Source organism: Eubalaena glacialis, chromosome 9 (assembly GCF_028564815.1).
Source record: "Eubalaena glacialis isolate mEubGla1 chromosome 9, mEubGla1.1.hap2.+ XY, whole genome shotgun sequence".
Classification (NCBI taxonomy): Eukaryota; Metazoa; Chordata; class Mammalia; order Artiodactyla; family Balaenidae; genus Eubalaena; species Eubalaena glacialis.
In genome coordinates, this window is record NC_083724.1 from 31,491,340 (window position 1) to 31,505,804 (window position 14,465).

The 14,465-nt window shown below is 37.2% G+C and overlaps 1 protein-coding gene across 1 annotated transcript in view; it reads left to right on the forward strand.

Moving 5' to 3' along the window:
• The window catches only part of GRIN3A (glutamate ionotropic receptor NMDA type subunit 3A), a 165,086-nt gene that overhangs the window by 58,433 nt on the left and 92,188 nt on the right, over positions 1 to 14,465 (forward strand). Inside the window, exon 2 of the mRNA XM_061201087.1 lies at positions 5,229 to 5,833. Coding sequence (XP_061057070.1) covers positions 5,229 to 5,833 — 605 coding nt within the window. The remainder of the gene's footprint in view (positions 1 to 5,228; positions 5,834 to 14,465) is intronic.

Here is a 14,465-nt window from a genome sequence, read left to right on the forward strand (position 1 = left end):
GATACACACACACACACACACACACACACACACACACACAATGGAATATTACTCAGCCATAAAAAAGGATGAAATCTTGCCACTTGTGACAACATGGATGGGTCTAGAGGGTATTACGCTAAGTGAAGTAAGTCAGACAGAGAAAGACAAGTACCATATGGTTTCACTTATATGTGGAATCTAAAAAACAAAACGAATCAACATACAAAAACAAAGCAGAAACAGACATAGCTAAAGAGAACTGGTGGTTGCCAGAGGTTGGGGCGGAGGTTGGATGAAATAGGTGAAAGAGACTAAGAGATACAAACTACCAGTTATAAAATAAATAACTTATGAGGAAGTATTAGACAGCTTAAGGAATATAGTAGTCAATAATACTGTAATAATTTTGAATGGTGACAGATGGTTACCAGACTTATTATGGTGATCATTTCATAATATATTTGAATGTCAAATCACTGTTGCACACCTGAAATTGACATAATGTTGTACATTAACTATACTTCAGTTTTTAAAAATTACCTATTTAATTTGGCATATATGATTTTGGGTATATAACTGTGTGTAATAACATGTATTTATTACAATACATAATACCTATATATAATAGTCATAGGTAATAAAGAATACACTCACTTAGGATAATTAGAATTATCAGTACTACTTAACTTCATTTTTCTCTCCCCCTACCTCCTCCTACTGAGCCTGTATATTTTAATTTATATAAATTGAATGCACTTATGAAGCAGTTTTTACTGTCAGCATGGTTGAGAGAGGCTTCCTGACTCAAGTTGTTTTGTTATTGGATCTCTGATTTAGGAGATAAACAATGTAGAAATTTTTTTTTAAATTATACCTTCCTTCAGGCCTTGGGTTGTTCTTCTGCAAACAGCAAACTATCTGTCAGACATAGATTTTGATTCTCAGTTTCATTTGATAGGTCTTGTTTAATTTTTGTCCCAGATTTTGATGAAAGTTTTACTATTAGGCTTGAATTTTTTTTTTTTTTTCTATGATCGCTAAAGATAAATCTTTTTTTTTAATATAAGAAACTCACTGAATCAAATGAATGCTAATTAAAGCAAATGTATTGTATGTAAAACTGAGGTAAGAAACCTTTAATTACGCAGGAAATCTGTGGAAGGATTAATCATTTTAAGAGAAGAATCATTTTTCCAGTAGCCCCACTGCTATGAATGATATCTTCATGAGCCTGGGCCACCTTCTCCAATGGATACTGGGGACCTATTACTGGTCTCAACCAACCAATTTCCATTCCAGCTTGAAGGGCTGCTGCAAACTGCTGAAATTCCTCCTTGGTGGATGAATAGAGAGCAACTCCTATTATTCTAGATTCCTTTGCCATGGTGTCCCGTGGGTTTATTTCAATAGGACCCCTGCTGCCAACAACTATTACTCGTCCTCCACGTGACAAAAGATTCAAATCGTTGCTAAGATTTACATTTGCTAGCATTTCAATAATCACATCAACTCCTTTTTCACCAACAGATTTCTTAATTTTATCAATGTAATTAGCTTTCAAGAAAGGTGACAGAGTTTTCACTACCAGCACAATCTCTGGGGGCTACGCAGAGTACGCTCTGGCAGCCGATCACACTGTTTACACACTGCCAGAAAAACTGGACTTTAAACAAGGAGCTGCCATCGGGATCCCGTATTTTACTGCTTATCGAGCTCTGCTTCACAGTGCCCGTGTGAAAGCTGGAGAAAGTGTTCTGGTTCATGGGGCTAGTGGAGGGGTTGGAATAGCAGCATGCCAAATTGCTAGAGCTTATGGCTTAAAGGTTTTGGGCACAGCTGGTACTGAGGAAGGACAAAAGATTGTTTTGCAAAGTGGAGCCCACGAAGTGTTTAATCACAAGGCTTGAATTTTTTGTTACAAGTTTTCATATGTGTGTGTGTGTGTCACGCACACACACGCACACGCACCTTTCCCTTGATTATTATATGGAGAGAAATTAGGAGATTTTGCTTCTGAGGCTGCCAGATAAATACAATATCACTAGATGTTTCTAAACTATTATTTAATAAATATTTATTTGAAGAATTGTGTTCCTTAAATTCATGTAAGGATTAACTTCCACATCTAGACTTTCTTACCAGAATTGTTTGTAGGGATGAGTGTGATTATACGGATCACATAATCCATGGGGAGGGGCTTTCATTTTACTCCTCTGTCACTCTCTCATGCCAAATGCATTTGTCTCTCTGGTGCTGAATGCTCAATGTGATTAGCTAATTTAACTTCCCTATTTAGCAAGAGGAGAATATTTTCATCTCTGCCTCCATTAGAACATGATCCTCACATACTGATTTAATGAATCTCTCTGTAGGAAGTGGATAGATGGGCCTTTGTCCCCACTGGGGGCAAAATATTGGGACATACAGCTCTGCTGGAAATGGTTTTCTTCTCAGTCTTTCAGTGACAAGATTATGATCATAGCCCAGGATGGACAAAAGAAAATTCCAGTTGATAAATACTATCTCTGGTTAACTAATAACTGTGTTAGAAGAGATGATTGAGATATGGTCCTTATCCTAAAGGAGCTTCCAGTCTAGTGTGAGAGATAAACACTTAACCAAATAACTAACTTACAGTATGAAGGGTGCTGTAATAAGAGGGATGAACAAAATGACACCCTGACACAGACATGAGACGATTAATTCTGCTCGGGCAACAGTCAGAGGAGCAGTCAAACAAAAACCCAGTTCACCACTGCAGGAAATCAAAAGGGCCAAAATACTGTGAGAAAAAAAGCTCAGCAGCAGAAACAGTAGTAAGTGGAACGTAAGCTAGTTTCTGGAAATCTGCATGCAAGAGTTGAGTTCTTAGGGATGAATATGAATATAGGCAAGTACATTCACAGGTGGAGAATTCAGCATATAAAATTTGTGTAGATGTGAAAATGCTCACTCTGACACAAGAAAAATAAATTGTCCACTATGACCTGTCTTGGGGTACATGTTTGGAGTGTTAGAGGTGAAGTTTGAAATTTGTCCTATGGGTGATTCAGAGGTTATGGTGCAGAAGAATGATACGGTCATATTTATGTTTTAGAAAGAAAACTGGCAACAGGATAGGGAACTGAGGCCAAGAAAACAGTTGGGAATAATTTGTTCCTGCCAGCTAAATGTATAGCTTGCCTTCCATTGCTCATTGATTCTGGAAGAGGGTGAAGGCACAGGAGGATATAAAAAGGAAGAAGGAAAGGAAGAAAGTTAAAAGAGGAGGACACAAAGAACTCTCTGGAGCAATTTATATTCATCAGTAGTAGAGTGAGGAAATGAAGCTTCTGGTCCTTTATCTTATATGGCATCCCAAGCCTAGAAACAGGAACTACTTACCTCCTGGTTTTTTGATACCTTTCTCTTTTTGCTTCTTACATCTGACCTTGTCAGTAAATTTTAATTTTAAAAAAACCTTTTTTTTAATCACTCTTCCTATCATTACCAACACTGGCTTCCAGTTTAAACCCTTAGCACCTAATCAAAATCTTAGAAGGCTTATTTTCCCTCTCCCTTTTGAATGCTGCCCATAGATGATCCTCCAAAAGCTTGTAAGGTTTTATCCTTACAAGTCCTGCTCAAAAGCTTAATTTGGAAGGACAAAAGTCAAGTTATCAAAATAAATTTTAAGACTCCCTCCTACTTACCATTATGATTACTCTCATTTACTGCGTTTGGTCATAGTTTTTCTCCCATAAATTCCTTTGGAATCCTTACTCCTTATTCTACACATATCAGAATCCTTTTAACCCTTCAAAGAATTAAAAGTTCAGCTCAAACTCTATTTCTTGTTATACACTTTTTGGTAGATAAAGGAAGGCCATACTTCTTTCCTTTTGTACAAGGGCATGAAATTTTACTGAGAAAGCCCTCCTCATGTTATTGACCTGAATGTTTGGCAAGTTCTCAAAAATTGTTCAATAGTCTAATAGCTCCAAAATGGGACCATATTTAGTTCAATTTGGACTGTGTCTATTGTACACTACCTTGTGTAAAGCATTGTGCTAACCATCCTCAGGATGTCAGTGTTAAAGGATAAATATGTCAAATGTCTGCTCTCAGGAAGAACAATTAACAGATTCATTCATTAGAGGACTATTTCTACTTCATCTATATGATTAATAGTCTGTGATTTTTCAAATAAGATACTTTTATTTCATTGAGTTGGTGAGTTCTATAAGTAGATGAAATTGTGGTGGAAGTTACATAAATGCGTTTAAATGGCACACATTTCACCTTTCACAGCAAGAATCCAGTCTCAGTAGATACAGAAATGCAATCAAACCTTCAATTTTAGACTATGTATTTAATTTTTATGAGTATATTGTTAATTATTCCATATGTATTGGTGTATTTAGGCTGCTGTAACACAGACTGGGTAGCTTGTAAAAAACAGAGTTTCATTTCTCACAATTCTGGAGGCTAGAAGTTCAAAATCAGGGTCCCAGCATGGTGGCAGACTGCCAGCTTCTCACTGTGTCCTCATATTGTGGAAGGGGTAAGGGAATTCTTTTGAGCCTCTCGGACATTAATCTCATTCATGAGGGTTCTGCCCTCATGACCTAATTACTTCCCAAAGGCCCCATCACCTCATACCATCACATTGGGGATTAGGATTTCAACATATGAATTTTGGGGAACATAAACATTCAAATATAGCACCACATATATTAAATGTGCCTTCCTCAGGGGCTAGAAGTTTGGGAAACTATGATGCATCCTTTTTCCACACCATCCTTAATACAAGCACCTGCACTGTTTTAAGATTTTTCTACTAGTAGTTTTAAAGGAAAGCAAAAGTAATTTCTTTCAATTATTTCACCTGACAGGAAAATTGAACAAATGAGTTAAGAAGAGGGATAGTTAGAAATGGGATGCCTAAAGGAGACTGTCTGTAGGAAGTAGACAAGCCTGATAAAAATTTAAGACTAAATGTATAGTTGTGTCACCCCTGACGTTTACACCAAGAATCATCTGCCCTCTGGTACTTTGAGCAAAAATTATAAGGAAATCAGTTGTAAGGAATCAATTCCGTTAGACAGGAAACATAGCTTTCAAAATTATGGGAATTTTATCCTAGAGGCACTTGAATATCATAGGGAAAAATAAAAGATAAAGCCTCATAAGAAAGCAAAAGTACCCTATATTATAATCTTTGGCCATTACTTTCTAATTCTTCTTTTTCATATCTTTAAATACAGAATCCCCTTCACCTCCAACTGAGTTTAGAAAATTCATTAAGTTCTGATGCTGATGTCACTGTCTCAATCCTGACCATGAACAACTGGTACAATTTTAGCTTGTTGCTGTGCCAGGAAGACTGGAACATCACCAACTTCCTCGTCCTTACCCAGAATAATTCCAAGTTCCACCTGGGCTCTATCATCAACATCACCATCAACCTCTCCTCCACTGAGGACCTCTTGAGCTTCCTCCAGGTCCAGCTTGAGAGCGTTAAGAACAGTACGCCCACAATGGTGATGTTTGGCTGCGACATGGAAAGTATCCGGCGGATTTTCGAAATTACCACCCAGTTTGGGGTAGCACCCCCTGAGCTTCGTTGGGTGCTGGGGGATTCCCAGAATGTTGAGCAACTGAGGACAGAAGGTCTGCCCTTAGGGCTCATTGCTCATGGAAAAACAACACAGTCTGTCTTTGAGTACTATGTACAAGATGCCATGGAACTGGTCGCAAGAGCTGTGGCCACAGCCACCATGATCCAGCCAGAACTTGCTCTCATTCCCAGCACGATGAACTGCATGGATGTGGAAACTGCAAATCTCACTTCAGGACAATATTTATCAAGGTAGGATGCAAGACCTGGTTTACATCCCCAATCATAGGGCTGTGATAGGAAGTAAAATCTCCCTATCTATCCCATTTGCAGAAAGCACATGGCATATAGTGGGGAATCCTCAGTCCCACTTTTAAATCCTGGCTTAGTCCCATACTAGCTATGTGTTCTTGGCAAGCTATTTAAAAACTCTGAGCCTCAGTTTTCTAATTAGTAAACTAAGATAATATTAAATAGCTTGATATATTGTAATAAAGACACCACAAAATTCTATATGAAAAGTACCTAACACTGCTCAGCTCATAGTAGATGCACAACAAATGTTTCCATCCCTGCTCACTCTTTCCTATATCAACAGACTTGGACAAATCTCTCTAAATCTATACAGAGAAAAAATTAGTCACGCTGGAGATAGACTTTTCTCTCTACTCCCAGGCTATGATGAATAAGGCAGAATAGAGAAGTGACTAAAGACATAGACCCTGGAGCCAGACTCCCTATGCTTGAATTTTAGCTTTGCATGACTTGCTCAAGTGATTTAACTTCTCTGAGCCTTAGTTTTCTATGTCCTATACCCATTTATGTAAAAAAGATATAACAGTAGATCCTACTATCCATGGAAGAGTTGTGATAGGTAGATGGTAGATGATAGGTAAGTAGATAGATAGATAGATAGATAGATAGAACTAAGAGTTCCACAAGAGTAAAATGTATACCTTTCTTTTCCAGTTCCTCAATCTGGTTCAGAATCTAGAATGAAAAAGCCTGTTTAAGTTAAAGAATAATTCATCCTATAGACATGGTTTTCATGATCCCTGGAAAAAGGAGAAATCCTTAAAGGATATTTTACAGGGGCCTAGATTTTTTCCTGAAATGGAGCACCTACAGTCAGAGAGGCCAAATCAGAGAATTATTGCTGTTTCCGAGATGAAGGCTTAGCTATAGTCTGGCCCCATTTTAGGAAGTCCTCTTGGAACAGGGACATCTGACTGTGTTGAGGAGCACAAGGTAACCTCATGGTGTTTTGCCTTTTAAAAGACATGAACGTTTGAGGAAAGATCAGAAGGTGCCAAGCATTTTACATTTAATTTCACATGTATGGATTGAGCACCTACTATGCGCAAGGCAACATGCTAAATGCCATATATATGGCAGAGTTTAAGCACAGCCTACACACTCCTTAAAGAATGTTAATAAAATAAAATATCTCAAATATTAAGAATCTATAAATGATAAAATTAGATGTCCTATCATCAAATGAACTTTCCATTTTTTCCATAATGTATTTGAATTTCCTCAAGATTAAAGTCTATGAAAAAAAAGTAAGGTCTACGCATGTTTTATTTTATAGCCACTATCCAGAACTAATCTAGTTTTTTTTTTAATCTTTTTTTTTTTGGCTGCATTGGGTCTTCGTTGCTGTGCACGGGCTTTCTCTAGTTGTGGCGAGCGGGGGTTGCTCTTTGTTGTGGTGTGCGGGCTTCTCATTGTGCTGGCTTCTCTTGTTGCGGAGCATGGGTTCTAGGGTGCGCCGGCTTCATAGTGGTGGCACGCGGGCTCAGTAGTTGTGGTGCACGGGCTCAGTTGCTCCGCGGCATGTGGGATCTTCCCAGACCAGGGCTCGAACCCGTGTCCCCTGCACTGGCAGGCAGATCCTTAACCACTGCGCCACCAGGGAAGTCCTAATCTACTGTTTTTCAACTAGCACTTCACAGAGGCTCAGGATTTTATCTGGGATGAGAAACATCCTCCTTCATAACAAAAATATAAGCAAAGCCTTTAGTTATAATGTCAAATAGTCATTATTTTGGAAGGACAATCTTAAACAATAGACAGGAAAAACCACTTGTGAAAACTATATTAAATTTTTTAATGTCTTTCTGTCTCATATAAAATGGAGAGCACAAGAAAAATAATTCTGTTTGGATTCTAAAAATGTTTAGAAGCTACAGAGAGAAATATTTGTTGACTTGGGTTGTATATACTTTAGGGGTTCATTTTATCAAGATCAAACTGATCTTTCTGCCTCCTCAAAATTTAATTTATATTAAAGTTATGTGCCTCCTTCTATAAAGATCCCATGGCACTTTGTACATGAAATTATATGATGTTACTTAGTCTATTCCATCATCATTATTTGTCTGTGTGTCTGACTTCTGAACTAAAATATAAATTCTATTAAGTGGAGACACTATTGAACTTAGTTTAATGCCTGGCATATAGCAGCTACTTAATAGCCATTTATTGAAATTAACGTAGAAAGAAAAGGATATTTTATATTATATTTACATCCTACACCATCTGTTGTTCTAGAAGAATAATGGGTGGTTAATAAATAAAATTTTGTCTAAATTAAAAACAGAGTTTTTTTAACTTACCTAGATACCATCCGGTTTTCTTTTCCTTTTTTTTTTTTTTTTTTGATAGAATGTTAGGTTAGCAGATAACCTCTGCCCTTGTGGCTATTTCCACATGATTATTCCACAAACTTCGAAAGTTGTGAAAGAAGAGTGTGAGGTTTGGAGCCTGGAAGCAATTCACAGTGTATACAGGTCAGCAACAATATTTTCATCTCCGTGGATGTGTTTGAGAATGAACTTAAAGAACTTCAGGAAATATGCCTAGGACTTCTTAAACTCCCTGAGGAATACAGTCAAAGAGAAAGTTTCAAAGTGTTCAGGAAAGGGTCAAGGAAAGTGAGCAAAAGCCTTCAAGGAGTCTTTATAATGAATAACTGAAAAGCTGCCTTAAGCTATAAAACATCTGTGGATTTTTCATCATCCTTATTTATTTTGTTGAATACAGTCTTTTTAGAAAGTTCGTTATTCTCAGTCCATAAGTCACATCTCCATATAGTAATTTTCTTAATTATTCCTAAATTTTGTGAGGCTGACCCTACTTCCTCACTGCATAATGAAAGTCGTGAGGATAATGAGCCATGAATATCGAGTGTCAGAGTTATGCAAGCTTTCATTTCTCACACAGTCATTTTCAGTTTAGGCTGACAGAATTGTTAACATTTTAAAATGTTAATGAAATCACCAAAAATGTGGCTTTTTCAGCATAGGCCTTTAGACTAGAAAAAAATCATTTCTCATGGCAGACTACATAGACGTAATAACAGGTAAAAAGGATTTAATTCCTCCTGGGTCCCCACATGCCAGAGCAAACATCCATCATAACTAAATGTAGACAAAACCACTTGGGGGCCAAGTTCATACTGTGATCTTTAACAATTTATTTGCAAGTTGTTTTATTAAATGTTAATTACTTTGAAGCAATGATATCTGATATATTATTTGGCAGTAACTTCACAAATACACGTGCAAAGGTGTTTCTGTGCAGTCAGTGACTATTTGTTGAACTAGGGTGAGGCAGACAAAATGAAGAGTTGCATCCTGCCATTTTGGAGCTGACAGCCTAGTGCATGAGGTTGAAAAGTAAGTAAATGGTTATAAAACAAAGGGATACGTTATTCTTAAAAATAGAAATATGTTCAAATACACAGAGAAGGAAATAATTAACTCTTCTCAGAGAGTTGATGATGAGGAAGAAATACTGGAATTGGATCTTGATAAATGAATAGGAGTTTTCTGGTTTGGAGCAAACATTTCCTCACAGGCACAGAAAATGGCATATGCAAATTTACCAAGCTCTGAAAGAAATTTAGTACAGTTGGCGTGTACACTGCATATGAAGAGAATCTGACATGATTCTGGAAAAGTTGTTAATTTGATAGCATGCCACACAGAGCTTTTATGCCAAGCTAAGCAGTATGCATTTTATATGCAGTCTGGATGTCACTTGAATGGCAGAACATTAGGCATGACATATTTATAAAATCATAATCCTGTAACAAATTAACCAAATAAAGTAATACAGCATAAAATCCTTGCAAGTAATTTTTAAAAAACCATTAAGATATAAAAAATTGTTTTTATTTCTCCAAATCTGTTTTAGCTTTGCACACATTTACTCCCTTACCTCATTCTAAACACCAGACTCTGTTGAAAATGAATAGGAGTTTGAGGACTTCCCTGCTGTTCTTAGGGTTAGGATTTGCCCATGCTTATCTGAAGGCCCTGGGTTGTAATGAATCTATGTTTCTGGAGAAAGAGCCCCTTGAGTTATTCATAGCCTGGTCAAAGGCAGTTATCCTTCCTTTAATAATTCCAAGACCCTAGACATCGATAGACACCTTGTTCCCCTTGGCCTAAGAAGTCCCTGACCCTTTAGCTAATTAATCATAGTCCTGATAGTTATTTTAGCTTCTCAGAAGGCTATGGAATCTTGCCTTTCTTCTTGGAATAGCTTCTGCACTTCAGTTCTGTATCAGGTGGGCAGTGATTAATTCATTTATTCATCCACAAACATATGTTGAAGCTTACTAATATTAGGCTAGGACCTTAGCTAATGCTGGAGACACAAAGAATAGGAAACAGGGGCCCTGCTCCCAGGAAGCTTACAACCCCCTTCTTTTGTTCTTTCAGCGAGAGACAATATGCTCCTCCACTTATCCATATTTTTTATCCATTTTTTTTGACCTAGCAGTTTGGTTATCATTCCTCACTGAGACAACACCCATTCTACTAGTGATTATCCTCTGGCATTAGCTGGCATTGTTAGGCCCCCTTCTCAGTTGTCCTTGAAAAATGGTTCAATGTGCTAGAGAGACTCTTTCCCCTCCAGGCTATGTTCATCTTTATGCTTACATGGTCAAGCAATACCAAGATTCACTGGCCTTTCATTAATAGTAAATGTTGCTTTATTTATTGATTCTGCATGTATTATCCAGAACATATATGTGCCATGTATTATGAGGCACTAGGAAGCTTCAGAAAAAAAAGACTAAAACAAATACCCATTCAAAAGTCCCAAGGTATAAATTGATGATGTTCCTGGTCTCATTGCTGGATAGTAGAAGAGTTCCAAGAGAACCTGAGGTGGCATGATATAATTCTAATCTGGGGTATTCCCATTCACCTTTACAATAATTTACTGGCATTGTGACCCTGCCAAAGTTATTTAATCTCTAGAAAATTTTATTTCCTTAACTATAAGGATTCCTACCTTGAAAAGTTAAGTGGTATGCCTAAGGTCATTCAGTTAGTACTTTATAGGGGAAGGTTTAAACTGTCTAAATCCAAGTTGCAGGCTCTTTCAGAATTAATATAAACTTTCCTTAACTGGGATCCCATTACTTTGTCATTCATATTCTTTCAGCCAAAAGCTATATAAATCAGGAGGTGCGATTACCCATGTATAAGTGTTCTTGTCCTAAAGACCTCTACTGAGCCAAACTAGTTAGCCTGTGTGTTTCAACATGTACTCAAAAGAAATGCAGTTGCATTGAACCTGAAAGCCAGGGGTTGGATGATGTTAACACTGGTTCCTTGGGTCCCCAAGGAGAACCCATTGCTGTGGGGTGACCTAGTGTGTCCAGCTGTTACTCCTAAGTTAACTTTCTCTGCAAGGCTACCACGGAGTCAGTACTTCTAGAAAACACATGCTTTGGTGTCATGAATCTTAAGGACAACAGTTAAGGTCTGTGTTTCCAGATGTTTCCAGTAAGAACTCCTGTCACTGGACTAATTTGGCTAAATACTTTGAATTTGCCCATCCCTCTATGTCACTTAAGTCATGCCAAGAGCTGTGTCAAAAATCTTCTTTAAGTCATGGGGGCCTCAAATAAGGAACAGTGAAAGATGTGTATTCCCTCAGGACCCTGTTTTGAAGAATACAGCTTAAATTTGCTTAATCTAGCTTCCAGCAGGTTTTAAACTGTGGACATTTCCCACATTAGGAGAACTTCCAAGCTTCTCCTTGCCTGAGTGGAAATTGTGATTATATTCTTTGTTGAATACTTTTTACTTTGTATGCATCTACTATAAAATTTGGAACTATGTCAAAAAAAGAGGTACTCTTAATTCTAGATCTATCCCGGGGCCACTTCAACTTCCAGTGGCAAATACTACATAGTGTCCCATTGACAGGGCTATGCTAAGGGAAGGGATATCATCACCTGGACTAGTGCTGGAGCCAGATCTAGAGAGCTAGAAGGAATTAAGGTGGGATATTACACAAAGCAAGAGGAGCCGTCCAAGGGATGGGCACAGGCCATAATTGTGGAGAGAAGTCAAGGTTTATATCAAAAAATGAAAGGAAAGGAAAACAACCTAAGAATATGGAACAGATCTAACTACTGTGGGAGAAAAACACAGAAAGAAAAGAAGTACCAGCTTGCCAGTTGTGCCACATGAAAGCAGAAAAATAGAGCACTATGTCTATGTGTCTGACTTTTTGACTTAGTGATCCCATCACATCACACACACAGCCCAAGAAGTATATTCGAACATGACTCAATCACAAAGATTAGTATTGATATTTTTCTCCTCTTGGGAAAAAAGTCAAGAAGGACAAGAGCTCTCCTTCCACTCTATAGTTTCACTTATTGGCAAAACAGACCCCAATGGTCCATGTGTGTACGTATGTACATTTAATATGTTACTAAATTGCTGTTTGTTCATTAGCTGAAGGAAATCTATTTTAAAAGATGAGCTTTGTAAGTTGTTTTAAAAGAGGATATAGTCAATGGTTACAATGTGGGGCCCTCTGCTTTAAAGATTGAAATTTAGCAATTTCCAATTCCTATTAAATTCCTTATCGTCAGAGAGGTTTCCCATAGAACTAATTTCTATTTTTGATACTCTCCATTGTTCAGGGAGAAATGTACTGGAATTTTAATGCTCTGAATAATCTATAAATTACAATTACAATATCAATACTTCCTGGCTGATTGAGTCCCATTCTTCTGGCAATGTGAGGAAGTGCTCTTGAAGAGACCCATGTCTCATTTGAGCAGAAAACATGTGTTTAATTGCATTTATCCCACAAACATCACTGAGCAGTTATCCTGTCCAGGTACCGTGTTGTGCCTAAGATCCTAAGATGACTCAGTGTGATAGATGCTTAGATGAACGCTGAAGTCTCAGCTGGACAGCCTGCAGTGTTATGAAGCAGAGCAGTGGGAAAGGGAGGATTTGTTCATTCCTCACAGGAACTGTATGGAAGAGACTGCTCTCAGAATGTGGAGAATGTCAAAATCCATGCCGTTGAGGATCTTACAGTCTAAAAAGTCAAAGATGGAGTTAATTGGCCGCAATTAGGTGGTTGCTAGGAAAAGGAAACATAAGGATGACATCAAAGTTTTTGCCCTGAGCAATTGGAAGGATGGAGTTGCCATTAATTAAGATAAAGAAAACTGTAGAAGAATCAGGTTGTGAGGTGGGTGAGAACCACCAGGAATTCAATTTTGCTAATGTTAAGTTTGAGATAATTCATAGATATCTAAATGGAGTTGTCAAGTAGGTAGGTGGTGATCTTCCAGAGTTCAGGAAGGAGGTCTGGACTGGAGATACAATTTTCCCCAAAGGGAAAAATAAATTTTAAGGATTTATAGAGCAAAACAGATATTCCCAGATACAGATATAGTTAATGGAAGGCAACTATAACAGGAGAAAAAAGCAAAGATAAGAGGGCAATTTTAAAAGAAATGAAAAACAAATGAGAGCAATAGACATGCAAAGAGACAAGCTGATGCGTGAAAAAAAGATCAAAGTAGAAATAAATATATGACTTATAAACAACTGGGCATGGAAGAAGACACATAGGATGATGATGCATTTAGACAACACAAAGGTAGATTCATACATCTCCAAAATGAAGACTGGAAACAACGGGATTATGATAGAACTAGTTCAAGACAAGAAAAGATAACAAATTTATAATGAATATAAAAACATAAGATTAGTAAAACTTTATATGCTGAATAAGAAGAAAAATCAGGGGCAACAGGTCTTAAAATCTTTAAGAACATGGCAACATTATTTACAGTAGGAGATTTTAATTTAACTTTAGTAAATTTTAGAGCAAGTTTTTAAAAAGTAAAAATAATACATGAATATGTAATTAAGCCAATAAATTAAGATAAATACTGCAGTTAACATTCTATTATTAAAGAATATACGAACACAAATATTTCCTCTTCCAAAAACCCAGAAAAGAGAGAGGTGGGAGGAGATCTAGAAAGAAGGAATTAACAAAACCCAAATTAAGTAATTAGAAGAAATCCTAAGATTAGTATAAATGATATTATATACAGTTCTATAGCAACAAATTCTTAGGAGGATATCATTCGCCAAGATGGACCCAGAGAAATAGAAAGTTTAATAGAAGAGATTGAAAAAGTGATTGAAAAATTACAATTTTTTAGAAAGTGGCAGGCCCAGGTAGTTTTACAACTTACTCTTGCAAACTCAAGTGGGAAAACAAAACACTAAACATTTTAGTTGGAATTGATCTAATACATTTCTTATGAAAGTTATTTGCTTTCTGCATTTTTAAGAGTGTCTTCGGTCTCATTTTGAGAGTAATACAATAAACCTTCTCTCAAATGAATTATAAGGGGGAGAGTATAATGAGCTCTATAATTTACCTTTTAAATGCCCTAAATGAGTTGAAGCAATCAAGAGAGAACTTCCACAAGCTCTCTTGTCCATATCCACCCACCTACTTGCCTCTGGACCCTGTATTCTCTCTGCCTTCTCTCATGTCCATACTCCTCTTTTGTCACAGCAAAGAGCAT